The following is an 18,516-nucleotide window of genomic DNA, read 5'->3' on the forward strand; positions in this document are numbered from 1 at the left end:
AAGTTAGAGAGGACAAAAAAAAAAATGTTTATTCTCACCATTTGGCCCCGACGGATTTAACATGCACCAGACCAGCTTTCATGACGGTTCTTCGGTGGAATCGGGACTCGAACCTGACCTTATCCGTAGTCTTACTAGGTTCCGTAACCAAGACCTTATCACCAGGCCACCGCGGCTCCAAGTTAGAGAGGACAAAAAAAAAAATTTTATTCTCACCCTGAGGGCATTCTTCTGGTTCCACACATTCACCTTCATCGTTCCTCACCATTCCCTTTCTGCAGAAGCATCCCGGCACGCATTGGAAGGTGCACGGCAGGTTCTTGCCGAGATTCTTGCAGGAGGGCGGACACCCACTTCCACACACTTGATATTCTTCATCTTCGTCGCATACCTCTGACGGATTCCCCGTGGTTGCGACAGAATCTGGAATAATTTTTCAAAATTTAACTCACAGTAAGAAACTCATCTCAGAGTGTTAGCTAATAGACAAAAAAAGTTTCAGATGTTTTAAAAATGTGTCCGTTTATTTTACTTTTTATAAATGGAACTGGCTTCTTGGCAATCAAGATAACCGCCAAAATGCAGTTGTCTACTATTTTGAGTTAAGGATTTTAGTGCCTAATGAAAGAGGGAGAGAGATTCTTCCCAAAATGCCGAAGATAACTCAGCAATAACTTCAAATCCGCTAACATTTATTATTTAGCAGATTCAGAGATTTTATTCTTAGGATGACAAATACTTTTCGCGCATTTCTCTAATATCATTATTTGAAAAGCTCAAAGCACAATCTTTCGGAACTGATAGAAAAATATTTTAAATATCTTTCCAAATTAAATATTTTATAAGTATAAAATACGCTTTCTTGTAATAATTGCAAAGTTGTATGCTTCCTTGCTTATTTATATTGGTATTAATATAAATTATATTATCTTTGGAAATTTAGCTACATGGTTAGAAGTGACATCGTTTGTAGAACGCAGCCTTATGACACTTATGCAACCAGTAACCCAATTAAAAAAAATTCCGGATTAAGAATTGTAAAATAAGGGAACTTCTTAACTCTCAGGCCTAGAAAATCTGAATGAAATAACAAATGGTTATTTGCAGTATAACTACTTATATTGTCTATAATAATTATTGTTTTACATATTATTGTTGATATTATATACTTTGGGGAAAAATCTTGTACCATACTTTAAATCACCAAGGGAAAGAAACTGTTGAGAATGAAAGTATTTGCCTTTAATTTCATTATACAGGGTGATTCATAAGTCTCCATACAAATAATGAAAGCAATTAATTTCCTTTTCATGATGATAATTATTTGAAACTATTAACTAGTGATACTAACAAAGAGAAAATGGATTGAGATTATTCTGTTGACCGTAAGGGTTGCCACCTATCAATAGTATGTACTTTTAATGCAATGCACAAATTACAGATACCGTGGCAAAACTTATATAGAAGGCCAAAAGAAAACGATCTGCTTATATTGATGACGGAACTCAGCCTTTTGAAGTTCTTAATACGTTTTGCCAGGTTTCATAGGTTAGCTACGCTTTGTGTATTGAATTGTAAGTACACACTCTATGAGGGATGGCAGTTATTTTCATCTCACAAAATCAGTCCATTCATCAGTAGCATTTCTTTTTCCATTAGTTCCCGAAAACGAAAAAAATGAATCAAAGTTTTTACCATTTGTATCGATTGTTATGATTTCTTCTATAGAAAAGCTTCCATATTTCGCATACGAAAGAACAATGACTTTCTTCCTCATCATTTTTTTTCTCAGTAAATAATTTCCTTGTCTGATCATTTCATAATTTTTACTTTTTGCTTTATTTATTTTTGTATATCTTAATATTACATAATTCATATTTTTTTATTTTTTTAAACAAATTTAGTAATTTGGAAAACAGTTACGTCAACGTTTCTCAACCTTTCAGTATTCGAGGCCCAGTTTTCAATCATAATTTTCATCGCCCCCCCCCCTTCCCCGAGCCAAGAGTAAAAGCGAGCCAAAGTTGGCGAGAAACCAAATCTTAAATTTTGCATTTTGGACAAGTGGGTGGTGAGCAGATGAAGCGAATTTAAGCGGGGAAAATTTAAATATTATATTTGAAATGAAAGCCAAACAGGGATATAACGTTAAAAGAATATAAAAGTAGAAAAATTCGTTAATGAAAGTTAACCTAGACGGGGTGGATTTAGAAACTGGGAATACATTTTTTCGAATAATAAAAGAAATAAAACAGAAGCATGACTAAACAAAAGTGAAAAAAATAAGCAATGTTTGTGGAAGGGAATCCACACGACTGATGCCATCTTCAGCATGCGCGGAGCAAATGGTTTCTCATAAGAAGAAGGAAAATGTTCGATAACGGAAGTTTCAATTCCAGGCAGTCTCATTCGAGTCGATCCTTTTATCGCTATCGAATCTATCTTGAATGTATATGTTATATATGTTTTCGTGTTAATTGCAATTCACCATATTAAATATTCACGGCTGCAGATTTATGCAGACTCACGGATAAATTTTTAAGTGGAAGTAAGCAAGTATTAGACGTTAGTCAAGCATCAGCAAGTACACAGACGAGCGTGGTTCCGAAAATAAAATCAAGAAAATATTCTCAAGGATACTTACATTTTGGTTTTACCAGTACTGAAGTAAATGAAGAAGAAAGCCCCCCGTGTATCATTTGCTCAAAAATGTTGACCGCAGATAGCATGAAACCTAACAAACTTAAACGACATTTGGAAACGCTTCATAGTGAGTACGTCGACAAACGCAGAGAATTCTTCGAATTAAAATTAAAATCTTATAAAAAGCAAAAATCATTTTTTAAAGAAACTTTGTCTGTAAATAAAAAAGCTTTAATTGCATCTTACAAAGTTCATATCAAATAGCCAGATGTAAGAAACCTCACACCATTGGTGAAGAGCTTATTTTGCCAGCAGCAATTGAGATTGTAGAAACTATGTTTGGAGATAATTTTTTAAAACAATTGCAGTCCATAGCTCTTTTCAACGATACTGTTGCTCGTCGAATTGGCGATACAGCTGAAGATGTACAATGTCAGCTTTTCTCGAAGATGCGTGACAAATTGTTTTCAATATAGCTTGACGAAGCAACAGATAGTAATAAAGATGCTCATTTAATTGCCTATGTTCGAATTTGTTATAATATGTCAGTAGTAGAAGAACTACTTTACTGCAAACCAATAGAACTCAAAACAACAGTGCTCGCATTATTTGCTTTTTTAAATGATTTTATGAACGAGACAAACATAGAATGGAAAAATTGCGTCGGAATATGCACCGATGGTGCTCGTTCAATGACCGAAAGATTCCAAGGAATACAAGCACTTGTAAAACAAAAATCGCCTCAATGCATCTGGACACATTGCATGATTCACTTAGAAGCTTTGACTTCGAAAGAAATGAGTCCTGGTCTGAATATTGTGTTAACTACGGTTGTAACCGTAGTAAATTAGTATATAAAAATGACATCCCTGAAATCGAGTATCTTTTCCGCACTTTGTAAAGACATGGGCTCAGTACATGCAGCATTACTAATTTATTGTGAGGCAATATGGTCAGTACGTGGAAAATTTTTGCAAAGTGTTTATGAATTAAGAGAAGAAATCGCCATTTCCCTAGAAGAAGAAAACAGGCCAGAGGCCGAGAATTTTCGCAAGGTTTTATTTGTGATGAAATTGAGGTACTTGGTCGACATATTAGAGAAATTAAATAACTTGAATCTTCAACTCCATGTTGGTTAGGAGTGATAAAATTAATGCTTTTTGTGGAAAATTGGAATTGTGGAGCAGAAATTTAAAGCAAAAAACCTAACAAACGTTTGCAAATGTAGATGATTGTACTAAACCTTACAAGGCTGAAGAAGAACATGTAAAAGTGGTTTTTGTAACCATTGAAAATCATTTAGCCATGCTGGCAAAGAATTTTAAAAAGTATTTTCATGCTGACATAGCAAGTTACGAGTGGGTTAGGGATCCATTTCATAAGACTCCCGAAGGACTCTCACTTGATGAGGAAGAAAAATTCATAGACTTCACGACAAGTGGCGAAACTAGAAGACAATTTAGTAATAAATCACTATTTGAATTTTGTGCAGGAGTAAGGATGATTTTTCTGCACTAAAAACAAGGGCATTTCACATTCTATTACCATTCAACATCCTACCTTTGTGAAACTGGATTTTCTGCTGTGGCTTCTTTGAAGACAAAATATAGAAACAGAACTGAGAGTGGCTATTTCTAATATTAAGCCTTCCTTCGAAAAACTTTGCTCTGCCAGACAGACCCAAGGAAGTTACTAATAATTATTAAATTTGTTTTTAATTTAGTATGTTTGATTAAATAAGTTTTCATTTAGTAAGTTGTTTTACTTTAATAAGTTATTAAATATGTCAAAATGTATTTTGTGTTCTATGTGTATGTGTGCTTTCCTTTCAGTCAGTTAATCAATTTTTTTTTAAATAATATTTTCTCCTGGATATTCTCGCCCCCCCCCTCTACTGTGCTCTTGCCCCACAGGTTGAGAATCGCTGAGTTAAGTAATAATAACTTCTTAACCAAATGGATTGCGACTTCCACAACCTATTAGCCTCAGGCTATTTCCTCATTTGCCTACTCAGAAATCCGCCACTAGTGGTTTCGTATTAGTTCATTAAATAGCTTTCATTTGACGTCAATTATATCACACAGAGCTATAGAAAAGAAAGCCTTTGACAGAAGTCATAACTGATGCAAGTAATAATTTATGATAAATGAACATAGTAATAAAAACTTTTCAACAGTAAGTAAAAAAAATATCAAACAGTCATATAAGAATTATCTAAAATCTTATTAATTATCTTAAATAAAATTCTGATGTTTTTATTAAATACACAGCCAAAATTTTATTTTTATTTCGATCTATTTTTTTCGATAAAACTTTACTAATATAATTTATTTCGGAGTTATTTCATATGGGATTCTATTTACTAGGTATAAAAATATTACTTTAAAAACACAGTAAATAATAATAGTAAGTAATACGTCTTATTGTTACCAATTGCTGGTTCATATGATATGTCATGGATACTTTAATTCTCTATCCAGAAAAGAAACGACAATCATGCCAGCAAAACTCTTTCTTCTTTTTCGTTCGGACAGATAAAGCGGGTGAAGGAGAACAGGCTCATAATGTACAAACTGAATATTTCAATTCTGCAAGGTCATTAAAAGGAAATACAACAAAGTACTTTTATCAATGCCAATGACAGTTGAAAGCTTCAATGAACTCTAAGTGTTCGTTGTGAGGCACTCCAAAAATACGAGCGAAGGTGATACTAGACTCGTGCAATGACTCCTCTTAAACTTTTCCGCATTTTTGATGTGACGCTTTGAAAGCCTGAAGATATGCATGCCCTAAGTTCGTCAACGTCGATTGGCAGCGGTGAAACAACTCCTTCTGTTGGATGTAGCCAATAAAGAAATATAAAAAATAAAATAAATTGATTTTCACTGGATTTTTTTATTACATCATTCAGAGAGTCAAAACCAATCAGTTAAATATTCAAAAATTGTAATCTGCTATCGCAAATGTCATGTGACCACGTAAGAACATTATCATTTTAATGAAATCACGTGGTATCATCTGGGGACCAGAATTCTTTTCCAGTGAAAAACCAGCTTAATCGATGCTTAGAAAAACGATGGGTGGGGGGGGGCATCTCAAAATCGTTAGTTCAAGCTCCAAAACTTTTCCCCAAAGCCAAAATTTTTATGCGAAAATCCAGTTTCATTGATTTGGAATGATCCCGTGACTATTGCATTGCGCAATCGTCAACTTTTAGAAAAGCGATTGTTTTTTTGTCTTTTTTTTCTCGCAAAATTATTTGAGTTCCAAAACAAAAATGAAATGTTTTAAAAAATTATATAATAAGTATATACCTCTCTTGTTGTATATAATACGTATATACCTCTTATTATTGTATTCGATACCTCTCCTCGTTGTTTCGCATTGATTTCCGTTTTCTTCTTTCGGCTTCTTCGGGCAGAAGTTTGGAACACCGTACTCTCTATTTTCTGCCCGTGCATTTTGGGACTTCAAAAATCTCAAACCAAAACAACATCATGCTCTCGCATTATAAAAATCAAATACTGCCGTGCACTCATATTTGCATCCTTTCAAAGGTTCACACCAAGCACTCAGAAAAAATTATTTGATGAGTTATCGTACCTCTTCGTAATCCTTCGTATTTCTGAACGGGATGACACTTATAATTTTGTTGAATTCAAACTTCCAACTGTTACTTTTGATTTCCGATGAACAACAAGGTTCACTTTGTTTTAGTTTTTTTAACAGACCTGCAAATTTGGGATATTCATTCATAATTTGGATCCCTTGATTGAAGATTCTACTAGAATTCACCAGTTTCGGGAAAGGCGTACTTTTTGGTCATGTAGAAGTGAACCTTACTCATCATAGTGACTAATAAACATTTAAGTTCGAGCAAGGCTTCTCAAAATTTGATGTATGTACTATTAATGTGCATTACATTTTTTGGTGACACATCTTTCACACAAAAATTTTAAATAACTATTCAAAATAAAAGTGAAATGACACCTTTTTAATATTTTATTTTATTCTTTATCATTCAGTTATACACACAACACACACGCACATTATATATAAAATTATTTTTGTTTGCGTAGCACTTAAAACGTCTGAGAATTTTTGTTAAAATCAGATCAGATTCATACTGTTATTTCAGATGAGAGCATTGCGATAAATTATATTTCGGGCCCATGAAGGACAGTGTTTCAAAAATAATGCCTGTTGTCAGATAATTGAAATTTCACAAAGGTGACTAAGACGCATAAGTAACTTATAATGATGCAGCTAGAAGAGTCATTATGATGTGGTTAGGCGAGTCATTATCACCTACGATTTTCAAAATGAGCTATCTCAAGATGCCGTTCTTTTCATTTAAGTTAAGGATGGGAAAGACTGAGTATCTATCTGCACACTTACTCTGGGGACATTCTTCGGGTGGAACACATTTTCCTTGGTCATTTCTAACTAGTCCCCTCGCGCAGAAACATCCAGGCACGCACTGCATGGTGCACATCACATTTTTGCCCAGATTTGCGCAGGTGGCTGGACAGGCACTTCCGCATCCTCTAAACTCTTCGTTTTCACCGCAACTATCTGCAAGATAAAAGATTTAACAATTTATAGTGTGTTCCCATTTAACAATGTATGGCGTGTGCACATCCATGTATTAATTTACTATACACGAGTAGCAGGAAAACCTAGAAAGCATATATTAATTCATTAGGCGACATGAAATACAAAATTATCAAGAAGGAAAAATCAGTCAGTGTAGAAAGAGGTTTCTTCTGTTAGGTTAAAACATTAAACTTTGTTCTGCAGAGTTTTTAATCAATCTAAATAACGCTTGAGTAATTGTCTTTTAGTATAAATCAAAGAGAAATTTAATATTACGTTTCATGTCATTATCATCAAAGTATTCTTACGACATAAATTTTAGCAACAATGATATATTTTTTAAATATTCCAGTTGAACAAAATTACAATTATAAACATAGCTTTAATGCTAAATTTCATTTAATATAGGCATAAGGAAATATGCATAAATTAAATTATATTGCGCATGAAAAAATATAGTCAAAGATAAAAAAAAAATTTATAATAAATGAATAGTACTCACCAGAGCACGAACAACTCGGGCAAGGTTTGGTAGAATAGTCTATTCGGCAACCCACGTCACATTTTGGAATAGAGCATTGTATCTCTGGGGGGCCTAAAGAGAAAGATATCGTTGGTCATGAAAAAATTTCCTAACCATTGATTCGCAAACTTGCTAGGAGCGCAACTTGTTATTCTTTTATTATTTATTCATTTATTTTTATTTTATTTGATCATTTATTTTTGGCTCACTTATTTCTTTATACTCCATATCAGCATACCTATCTAAATTCAACACTTAATATATATCTTAGTATAATAGTTTCTGAATAGCAAATATTTTAATCAGGCATACTTTATATATTCTTAGTAACAAAAAATTTTGTTTCTTAAGTGAATGAGATTTATTTTGTACAATCATCTTTCAGTCAAAATGCTACTGTACCACTCAAAATAGTAAAATAAGAATATTAGATAGTTAGTCTTCAAATAGATGGATTTTTTCATCATAAAAGAAAGGGATACTGTCGATAAAATTACCTGTACACGAACAACTCGGGCAAGGCTTGGTGGAATAGTCTATTTTGCAGCCATCATCACATTTCGGCATGGAACATTGGATCGGTGGGGAACCTATACGTAAAGACAGCATTTGTTGAAAAATATTTCTTCATTCCTGGTCCACATTTTTATAACATCATGCTGGGTAACCCTCTTGTTCAGAAGCCTTTTCATTTCCCATTGCAAACCAAGAAACGCATTTTAAAATGACTCCTGTCTCTCCGTCTAACTATGCTCATTATTATTCCAAATACAATGAAATAGACTGTTGAAATTGTTCAAGAGGTTCCTGCATCTCATTTGTAGACTTTAGTGAAATTTTAAATAAAATATTTTAAAGGTTCCGTTTGTCAGTCTGCCTATTCATATCTACACGAATGTCATAATTAAGAAAAAAAAAGGTTTATTTCATCAAAATGCTGATGAAAAAACCTCACAAAGAGTATCTAGATACGGAGCATTATGTCATCTAAGTTGTCAATCTGAATGAAATTTCGATGTAGGATCGTAACCGGAAGATTAAGCCAGCAGGTGATAATGGGACCCTTCTTAGTTATAGCTTTCTTTTCCAGTTATATTTTCTTAGTTAAATGAATTTTTATTTCTAATTAACTACTTTCTCTACTTGAAAAGTGTGCATTTAAACATCGTTTACTTTCTCACTTTTTTAAAAATAAGATCTTTTGTTTAATATTGGGACAATGATTCTGTTAATTAAACTTTATTTTAAACCCAACCTGCTGAAAGAGGAGAATCCAAAATGCATACTCGATTTTCATTACTTTACAATAAAGCAAAAAGCATGCCATATTGTTTGATATACTTGCGACAGGAGAACACTCATCATTTCTACCGTTTCAGTAATCTCACAAATAGTCTTCTTAATTACAAGTTCTGATAACAAGTTTTGTTATCTAAGTTATTACAGTCTTTTTTTTTTCACGATACGGACAATCTACGGTGAAACTCCTAATCTGTGATTTTAAAGAGTAAAATTTAAATATCGCATTAATTTAAACCTAATCTTAAGAAGTAAATACAGTGGAGAGACCTCACCTGCACACGAACAACTCGGGCAAGGCTTGGTGGAATAATCTATGCTGCAGCCAGCTCGACACTTCGGTACAGAGCATTGTATTATTGGGGGACCTATATGGAAAAGATAGTGTTTGTACCAAAATACTCCAAATTATCAATGCACAAATTTAGATGATCATGCTAGATGTGCTATTTAAACGCTTGTATGAATTCAACGTTAAAATAATATGTGTTTCAATATAATAGTTTTCAGGCATGACTTTCTGCTCTGCCTGTAGATTATTAGCAAATAAAAAGTTTTGTTTTCTATGTTCTTGGTCTCGTTTTGTATAGCATTATTAACTTTTCAATAAAAGTCTTATTCAACCCTTCAGAATGGCAGTATTAAATTATTAAATGAGTTAATACTTTGTTATTTGCATTTTCGGACCCTATAAAAGCAGATGCACTGAAAAAAACTCACCTACACACGAGCAGCTCGGGCAAGGCTTGGTGGAGTAGTCTATGCTGCAGCCAACTCCACATTTTGGTGGCAAGCATTGTATTTTTGGAGGACCTGAGAGATAAGTTTGATTTCCTTTAGCAAAAATAATTTCTAAAAAATACATGCCAGTCTTACTGCAACATACTTATTCAAGATCCTATTCATTTTATTTTTAATATTATTGAGTAATATTTCATAGTTTTGGCGTCTGCCAAAACTTTCAACGGCCGCGTGATCACTTGTGAGCTCTTTTATAATTATTCACGACTTAAATTTGAATTTCGCATCCCACAATAATTTTCAATATTTATTCAACGGAATCGTTTCTGCAAGCAAAAACATCGTTTGCAGTTAAAAATTCCGTAAACTCTGGATCACAATGAATCAATCAATCGCGTTATATCACTTTTACTCGCTGAGAATCGGTATTTTATTCCTCCTTCTACAAATAGCAATATTTCTGCCTTTTCTAGGAATAATGTGCAAAATATAAATATTGAAAAAAAATGTTTTTACAACATTTTACACACAGACTTTTAAAAAGAATTAAAAATTCAGCACAAACAACATAATTCCTCAGTCAAATTTCATTAAGAAAAAAAACTGATTCCGTTTTACATTTTTGGCTCAGGTAGTTATATATATTCCATATCATCAGTCTCACTAAAACTCCACAATTCTTTGAGAATTTGAGGATTGCAAATAAAAGTCATTTATTAATAAAGATTTTTTTTAATTTTAATTTCTTATTACTCTTTATTTTTTAATTTATGAATTCGTTCTTATAAATATAAAGGATTTTTTTTAATTCTAATGTACTGCCAAGTGACACCTTTTTAAATAATTCAAATTTAATAAATTTAATTGGTTAAATGATGGTTAAACTCTAAAGGTAATGAGTTATTGAAAACATACAAAGGTTGAAAATTGTAATATGAATATCCAAGTTCAACTAAAAATGAAAATTTTATAAAGAAATCTATAATGCTAAAGTTGCTTAATAGATGCATAAAATATTTGCCTTAAGTTTACAAAATCTGAGCATAATTTATAATTTTAAGGAGTATACTTTCTTACTTTCTTGACACTCTGTGGGTTGGACGCATTTTCCTTGGTCATTTTTGACAAATCCTTTTTTGCAAAAGCATCCCGGCACACACTGTTGGGTGCAAATCAGCTTCTTGCCCCGGTTGGCGCAGGTGGGTGGGCAGGCACTTCCACACGTACGATACTCAGCGTTCGCACCGCAGTTATCTGTAAGAATATGTAATTTCATGTCACTTCCTTCATATATGCACAAATTCCGTAAATTCGCATTCTGTCGAAACATTCGACAGAACATTGCCTATACAGTGAAGAAAATGGCGTGGTGTCCCGACATTCAGATAAGTTGGTTCGAGAATTTAATATTGTGGTGTCAAGATTCATATTAAAATTCATCTTCCGAGCTTGAGCGTTTCGAGTAACTCCGTAATTTAAGAACAGATATACCGTCAGACAATCACTAAATGGATGAATTGTGTCCCAAATTGGATTCAAACCTACAATTTTAGAAAGCCATTATGCTAAATCTTATCTATCCAGCTCATTGCGTTTTCGAGTTATCGTGCTTTCAGTTGTTATGTGTGTTGCCAGTAATTTCTGGATTCGGAGCCTGCTTACGTTTCTCGCGATTTTCACCCTCGCAATGCTTGCGGCACAGGAGTTTTTGTTCTTCTTGATCTTTTCTAAAACTCTCCAGGTTTATTGAAATGTCAGTGATCGAAATCCCAGTATAAATCTAAACAATGAATGCCAAAACCAGCCTTCCTTTGCATATTCCAATTACATTTTTAATTTGAGAGCATATTGAGAACTAGAAAATATCATATTACTTATTCTAACTTGTACTCAAAACTTAGTTATCGTGAATTGAGAATATCGGTGCAGTGCTGTTCATCCCACTGATTCGAATGCAACAGTCTCTTACTTTCTGGCGGAGAGTTGGGTGCTGTGCATTGAGAGGCCGGGACGCACCTTCCGTCTTCTGTCTTGTATAGACCTTTTCTGCAGAAGCAGCCACTACGACAGGCCATTTTGCAGAACAGGTAGCTTTTCGTTAAGTAGGCTGAGCATGTTCCGTTGCAAAGGGGCATGCACTCGTGGAACTGTTCATCAGGTCTACAGTTATTTGGTGATGGTAAATCTGGAACAAGAAATGACATTTTAATTTATCCTGTAATCTTGAATTTCAATTATACTTCATTATATGTCCCTTTATTCTTTGTAAAAACCAACTGCTTTTGTTCCCCAAGGTATACAAATGGCTATGTTGCACAAGGAAAAAATGATTCCAATCTTTCAAACTCTTTTAAAAAGCTCCTCAGGTCTACTTTATAACAAATGCAATTTTATTTTATTAATTCCTTATTAGCTTTTATTTTATTCTTCAGTTTTATTCCTCTCTTTTTCATTCATTAGCTATAAAACTATTAAAGCTGCAAGGATTAGACAATTATAAGCTCGAAAATTCTCATAATGTGTCTAAGCTTTATGCTTTAACTCAATGAAGTTCAAGCTAGCTCTACAATGCCATACGCATAAAGCTATATCAAACCGATCGACTTTTTTTGCAATACTCATATACATTTTGTCAAAAAAGTATTGGAAAACACTACAAAATCACGGATTTTTAACATAATATTTTACTTAAATATATAAATGGAATTAAAACAAAGTATTAAATATTATTTTGGTAAATACAAATCATAATAATTCAAACAAAATTTTCATATTAATGCAGTTATGGTTATAATTGATAATGAAAGAAATCAATTAAAAAAACGTGATCAAAAAAGTAGTAGGACACTTCCCACTAAATTAAGAAAAGCAATGCAAACTTGAAAGTTAATATCTTCTTGGACCGCCCTTGCTTTTTTTAACCTCTCGTAGTTTATTTGACCTGGATTCGATCAATTTTTTGAAAAATGATCCATCGACTTTGGCCCATTCTGCGACCAAATGTTTTCTGCTTGTTAGAAAATTTATAAGTAATTCCATACATGCTCAATGGAATTAAGGTCTGAACTTTGTACAGAAGTCTTAATAACACTACGACAGTGGTAGAGGCCCCATAACGTGCAAATATCACTAGTATATTTCGGGTCATTATCTTGTTACAATTTAAAATGGCTTGAGATTCCCACCTTGTTCGCACTTTGCTTTCAATTTCGCTTGAGAATGTCAAGACAGACATATTCACTGTAACATATACATATTTATTCACAATAAAAAGTAAGTTCCTGTCAGCAGAACTTGTCATACTACTGCAGACTAATTGATAGCCACCACTATATTTCATAGTAGGCCATACATTTTCGACATGCATTGCTGTATTCGTTTTCTGCCAAAGTATTTGTTTGACATCCTATTAGAAAGTGTTATATTTACTTTCATCATCAAAAATTACATTTCCCCCAAATTTTTTTGGCTGTTTTACATACATTTTAGCAAATGCCAGTCTAGCTTGTCCATCTGTTTTACTGATGTAGTGCTTTCTTTGAAGTACTCTGCCATGATATTTGTGTTTTCTTAAAACATTTCTGACAGATTCAAGATCTACAGATTTTCTGAAATTATTTTTACATTTCAGCGTCAATTTTACTGCTCTAGTTTTGGATTAAAGTGAATTTGTTTCACAATCCACCTCTCTTCACGTTCATTAAATGTCCTTGTATTTGCTTGTTTTCAACACCATTTGATTTTAAGAACCTGCGAAAAATGTTAAAAACAGTAGACTATAGATAAACAATTTTAAGATATGTCCTATACAATGAATTAATTTCCCATTTTCCAATGATTTATTGCAAGATTTCACACATCAACGAATATATCTTTGTTCCTCACCATTTTTTCTATAAGTAATTTTATCTTTTGAAGCTTTTATGCTTAAAATTATAGTGTAAAAAAATGGAATTAAATTCAGTTCTTGGTATGCTATTATCTGTTGAATTTCACCTTTCAAAAGTGTCCCAATACTTTTTAGACTCCTATTTGCCTTTGAATTATATTTGAAAAGCTAGATAAAATCATAATTCTAAAATACCAATAACATTTGTCTTACAAATTGTACAACAAATGTTAAAATATATTTTGATTCATCTTGTTTTTATTTTAATGTGACAAATAGTTTTATAAATAGCTTTGTAGTTATTTATGCGAAATGTCCCAAAACTTTTTTGATTCATATAAATTTCATTATGAAAAAAAATTATCTTTTATCAATATTCTAGGTTTCTAAAAAAGAAATATTCAACGTTGTAAATGCCTTGTACTTTTTATATTCTATTATAATATTAAATATTCTAGATCGCATAAGTAACAATAGTATTCTAAGAATGAATTTTTTCAATTGCCTTCATTTTAGAGTATTTTTTATTTTTCATTTTAAATATCTTTTAATTATAAGTTGGATGTCAAATAAAAAGGTAAATATCTGATTATTCTAAGTTAACTGGAATTTTAATCACATTTTTTTAGTATTCTAATTTTCTTAGAATATACAGCAGTTTTTCTTAGAATTACATTGTATCTCAATTTATTTATAATATTGCTTGATTTTCAATAAAAAAATTATTACTTTCTGTTACACTAATAAAAAGGTGCTAAAAATCCGTTATTTTTGTTATTTTCTTCTTTAACGTATTTATGATTATGGAATCTAAAAATTAAGATTCCCAAATGAACTCTTAAATGATTACGCTTTTATGAAAGCAGCGAAACGAATAAATGAATTGATAATTAAGCTCCCTCAATGGATTAAAATATTCTACTGTCATGGGTAAGCACACATTGCACAACATTTGAAAACTCTAGTAGAATGAAAATAAATGAAAAATTCCACCTTTACGATTTGAAATATAAGTAAAAAGTGTTTGATAAAAGCCCAGTGACTTAGAAAAAGAAATTTCGTATAGAGTCTTATTATCAAAATTGACGATCTATAACATATTTTGGATTCACTCAATTTAGGAATACGTTCAAAATCCATACTCGATCGCTGTTGTTTCATCATACTGCTCTGCATAAAACACGCCATATTCTAGAGAATATAAAGCATAAAAGAAAGTCTAAATGTATTCTCAATTACCACATTTGTAGCTTTTTTGTAAGCCTACAACGTACAATAAAGTGTATTTCTAGAAATAAGAAGTTTTGTCTCAGAAGGTGCCATTATCAACTTTAGATGAAAATCCTATCCAGTCATTCAAAGTAGTAGAATAGAGTATTAGATTGCTTAATGACCTAATATATGCAGTTCCGGATCATAAGAAGTAAATATGACGAAGACTCACTTGGGCAAGAGCAACTCGGACAAGGCTTGGTGGAATAATCTATGCTGCAACCAGAAGAACACTTTGGTGGAGAGCATTGAATTATTGGGGAATCTATAAAAGAGAAAAGGATATTGTTTCTCATAAACGATTTTCTAATGACTGATTCGCAATCTTACCAGATCACAGAGAACGCGTAAACTGTTCTGTGGTTCGCTCATTTCTTTATATTCCATATCGGCAACAGTTATCTGAAATCAACGTTATGTATATGTCTCATAATAACAGCTGTTCAATAATAAATATTGTAATTAGGCTTTTTGTCTTGTATGTTTATAGTAATATCAAGTTTCATTTTCTAAGTTAACGTGGCACAGCTTGCACGGCACCACAAACTTTTCAATAAAAATCCTACTCCGCCATTTAAAATAGTGACGTTAGATTATTAAATGAGTTAATATTCGAATATCTGTATGTTTTTCAGTCATAGAAATAGATGATGCACTGTTGGATAAAACTTACCTGTACACGAGCAACTGGGGCAAGGTTTGGTGGAATAGTCAATGCTACAACCCTCATCACATTTCGGCATAGAGCATTGAATCGTTGGCATATCTATGAGAAAAAAAAAATAGCATTTATCAGAAAATATTTCCAAATTGCTGATGCACAATTGTACAAGGTCATGCAGGATACACAACTTATTATGATTAACTAATACCTTAAAATCCCACATCAACATGTGATTTCAACATTCATTTTAACTCCCAGTATAATATTTTTGAGTAATAATTGTTTTTAATAATGAAAAGACATTGTGCTCATTTTGTACATTCTTTATAATAACAAGTTTCGTTTCTTAAGAAATCCCTTTAATTTTGGTTAAGAATATCAACCCTTCAATAAAAATCCTATACTGATGCTCTTATGAAATACATATGGTTTAAGCAATGTTCTTTTATTTTCATGAGCATATTTCCATTAAAATACTAAATTTTAACGTAACCCTTTTAGTCAAAATTTTATGGGATTATATATAATTAGATAGATGAGTGAATATAGGAAGAACAAATAACACAAGTTCTAACGTCTTTTTTCTGGGGTCTTTCTCGGAGCTTTAGAAAAAGAAAGCTTCTAACAGATCACACAACTGCGCTTGAAATTAAAGCTCTTGAAACTAGTTTTTTCCGCAGTCCTTTCTTCAGTGTTGAATGTTATTATTTCCATTAGTATATAAATGCCAAATACAATTCACAGACTGACTCCTCTTGGTTCTAGACAATCGTGTAGCATGTGGTTATTGAGAAAGGATTGTTGGTGATTCATTCTACAATAGCGAAAATAACTTGCCGAGACGCTACGAATTTAAATGCTTACCTTTAACTTTACCATCACTAAAAATACTAGTTATTTTTCCAGGTATGGCGCTATTTTAATATGACAGCGATTGTTAAACGTAGATAAAAACGCACTTGAATTATAACAGCAGGTGTTGACCAGGAAGACACTTGGATTTTTCACTCCCCAAAATCCATCTGCTTCAATCATCTCAGTCCAAGCGGTTGCAGTTATCAATAAAAATTTACTTAGACAATAAATAGAGCTAAAAGGCAAAATTTAAAAGTATTTGTTGAATGAAATGCTTCACTCAAGATTAGTGTATTAAGTTTCTTAAGCGTCCTTTGAAGTTACTTAGATCCGGCAAGATTTTTTTTATGTTATCATTAAGTATCTAGAAACTTAATGCGCAAAAAGATTGTCTTATTCTTCTTTGCCCCCCTTGCATTTCGCAGTTCAAGATAAGATGGGAAACTTAGTACTCTAATATTTGCCTTTTCAGATCCTAAAAGAAGATACGCTGAAGGAAAAAGACTCACTTGTACATGAGCAACTCGGGCAGGGTTTGGTGGAATAGTCTATGCTACAACCCTCATCACATTTCGGCATAGAGCATTGGATTGTTGGAGTATCTATAAGAAAAAAATATCATTTATCATAAAATATTTCAAAATCGCTCATGCACAATTTTGCAACGATGCAGGGCAGAATTATTGAATGAGCAAAGAAGGCAATTGTATAGGAGACCCATATGTGTGTGTGTGTTCAGTTATAAAGCTGTGCAATAAACTTATTCAAATTAAAATGAAATATTAATTGAATTCATTTTGAGACATTATTCTTGTTATATTCCTAAATGGCATTTGCAAATTTCATATTATGTTATTTTATAATTTAAAAAAAATAAATTTATTTTTTTATAATTTGAAAAAAATGTCTGAAATTATTATTAAATAATTAAATAATATTTTAATTGTATTTACAAAAATTCTGCCTTTTTTTATTACTTTGCTTAAAACTATATTTTAATCTCGCATATTTTTTTACAATCGAAATACTAAAACCAACTTTTTAAAAAGTAATATGTAATCAAGTATTTTACGATTTCAGTTTGCATAAATTTTCTGCTTTAAATTATTTGTATAAAAATTTAATTAACATGGACAACAAAATTTTTTCTGTAATTTTGGAGGAGTTAAAAAGTCTCCGATATGTGTGACTTAATGCAGTTCTATCTGGGTGGGCAACTTGTTTTTGGGTTCACTAATTTCTTTATATTCTATATCGCAGCACTTATCTAAGTGAACATTAAGATTTCTCTTTGAATCATAAATTTTAAATATTGCATTTTTTAGATTTAATTTGTATTTAGCCTGTAGATTCTTAGTAAAAAGAATTTTTGTTCTTTTAAATATTGCGTCTCATTTTGCACATTATCAACGTTTAAATAAAAATGTTCTTCCACTTCATATAGTTCTGTTACACAATTAGATTAGGTAATACTCTAACGTTTGCATTTTCTGATCATAAAAGACGGATGTACTCTAGGGAAAAAACTCACTTGTACATGAGCAACTCGGACAAGGCTTGGTGGAATAATCTATGCTGCATCCCGCATCGCATCTTGGCATAGAGCATTGTATCGTTGGAGTATCTGTAAGAAAAGATTGCGTTTATCAGAAAATGTTTCCAAATCACTAATGCACAATATTGAAAAATCATGCAGGGCGCCCATTTTTACTTTATTTCACTGAAGTTTATATATTTTATATCAACAATGGCTAAACTAATAGTAGTTTTTAGAAGATTTCAATCACTTTTTAATTCCAAATAAAAATAGTTTTAGAAACACTTCTTTAGTGCACTTAAATGTAATTTTTTTTTATCTTAATTGGTTTCTATTTTCTATTTTTTAATAATAATTCTTTGTTACGAATTTCATGGAATTTTAAAATTAATTTTTTCTAGAATTCAATACTTTATGTCACTCCTTTTTGGAATCCAAATGCAGTTAAATTCATTATTTAGTTAATAATTTAGTTGCGAAAACATTCAAATAGTGCA

General features: G+C 32.0%; 1 protein-coding gene across 12 annotated transcripts in view; it reads right to left on the minus strand.

Moving 5' to 3' along the window:
- Positions 1-18,516, minus strand: part of LOC129983646 (zonadhesin-like) — a 143,765-nt gene that overhangs the window by 97,305 nt on the left and 27,944 nt on the right. For 11 of the 12 annotated variants that reach the window (XM_056093202.1, XM_056093206.1, XM_056093199.1 and 8 more), the window contains exons 4-15: positions 18,014-18,106; positions 16,992-17,084; positions 15,637-15,729; positions 15,136-15,228; positions 11,772-11,987; positions 10,880-11,056; positions 9,782-9,874; positions 9,337-9,429; positions 8,260-8,352; positions 7,742-7,834; positions 7,042-7,218; positions 217-423 (exon numbers count right to left, since the gene is read on the minus strand). In XM_056093202.1, coding sequence (XP_055949177.1) covers positions 217-423; positions 7,042-7,218; positions 7,742-7,834; positions 8,260-8,352; positions 9,337-9,429; positions 9,782-9,874; positions 10,880-11,056; positions 11,772-11,987; positions 15,136-15,228; positions 15,637-15,729; positions 16,992-17,084; positions 18,014-18,106 — 1,521 coding nt within the window. The remainder of the gene's footprint in view (positions 1-216; positions 424-7,041; positions 7,219-7,741; positions 7,835-8,259; positions 8,353-9,336; positions 9,430-9,781; positions 9,875-10,879; positions 11,057-11,771; positions 11,988-15,135; positions 15,229-15,636; positions 15,730-16,991; positions 17,085-18,013; positions 18,107-18,516) is intronic. The other variant, XM_056093196.1, reaches the window with a different exon arrangement.

This window comes from Argiope bruennichi, chromosome 9, assembly GCF_947563725.1.
Source record: "Argiope bruennichi chromosome 9, qqArgBrue1.1, whole genome shotgun sequence".
Taxonomy (NCBI): Eukaryota; Metazoa; Arthropoda; class Arachnida; order Araneae; family Araneidae; genus Argiope; species Argiope bruennichi.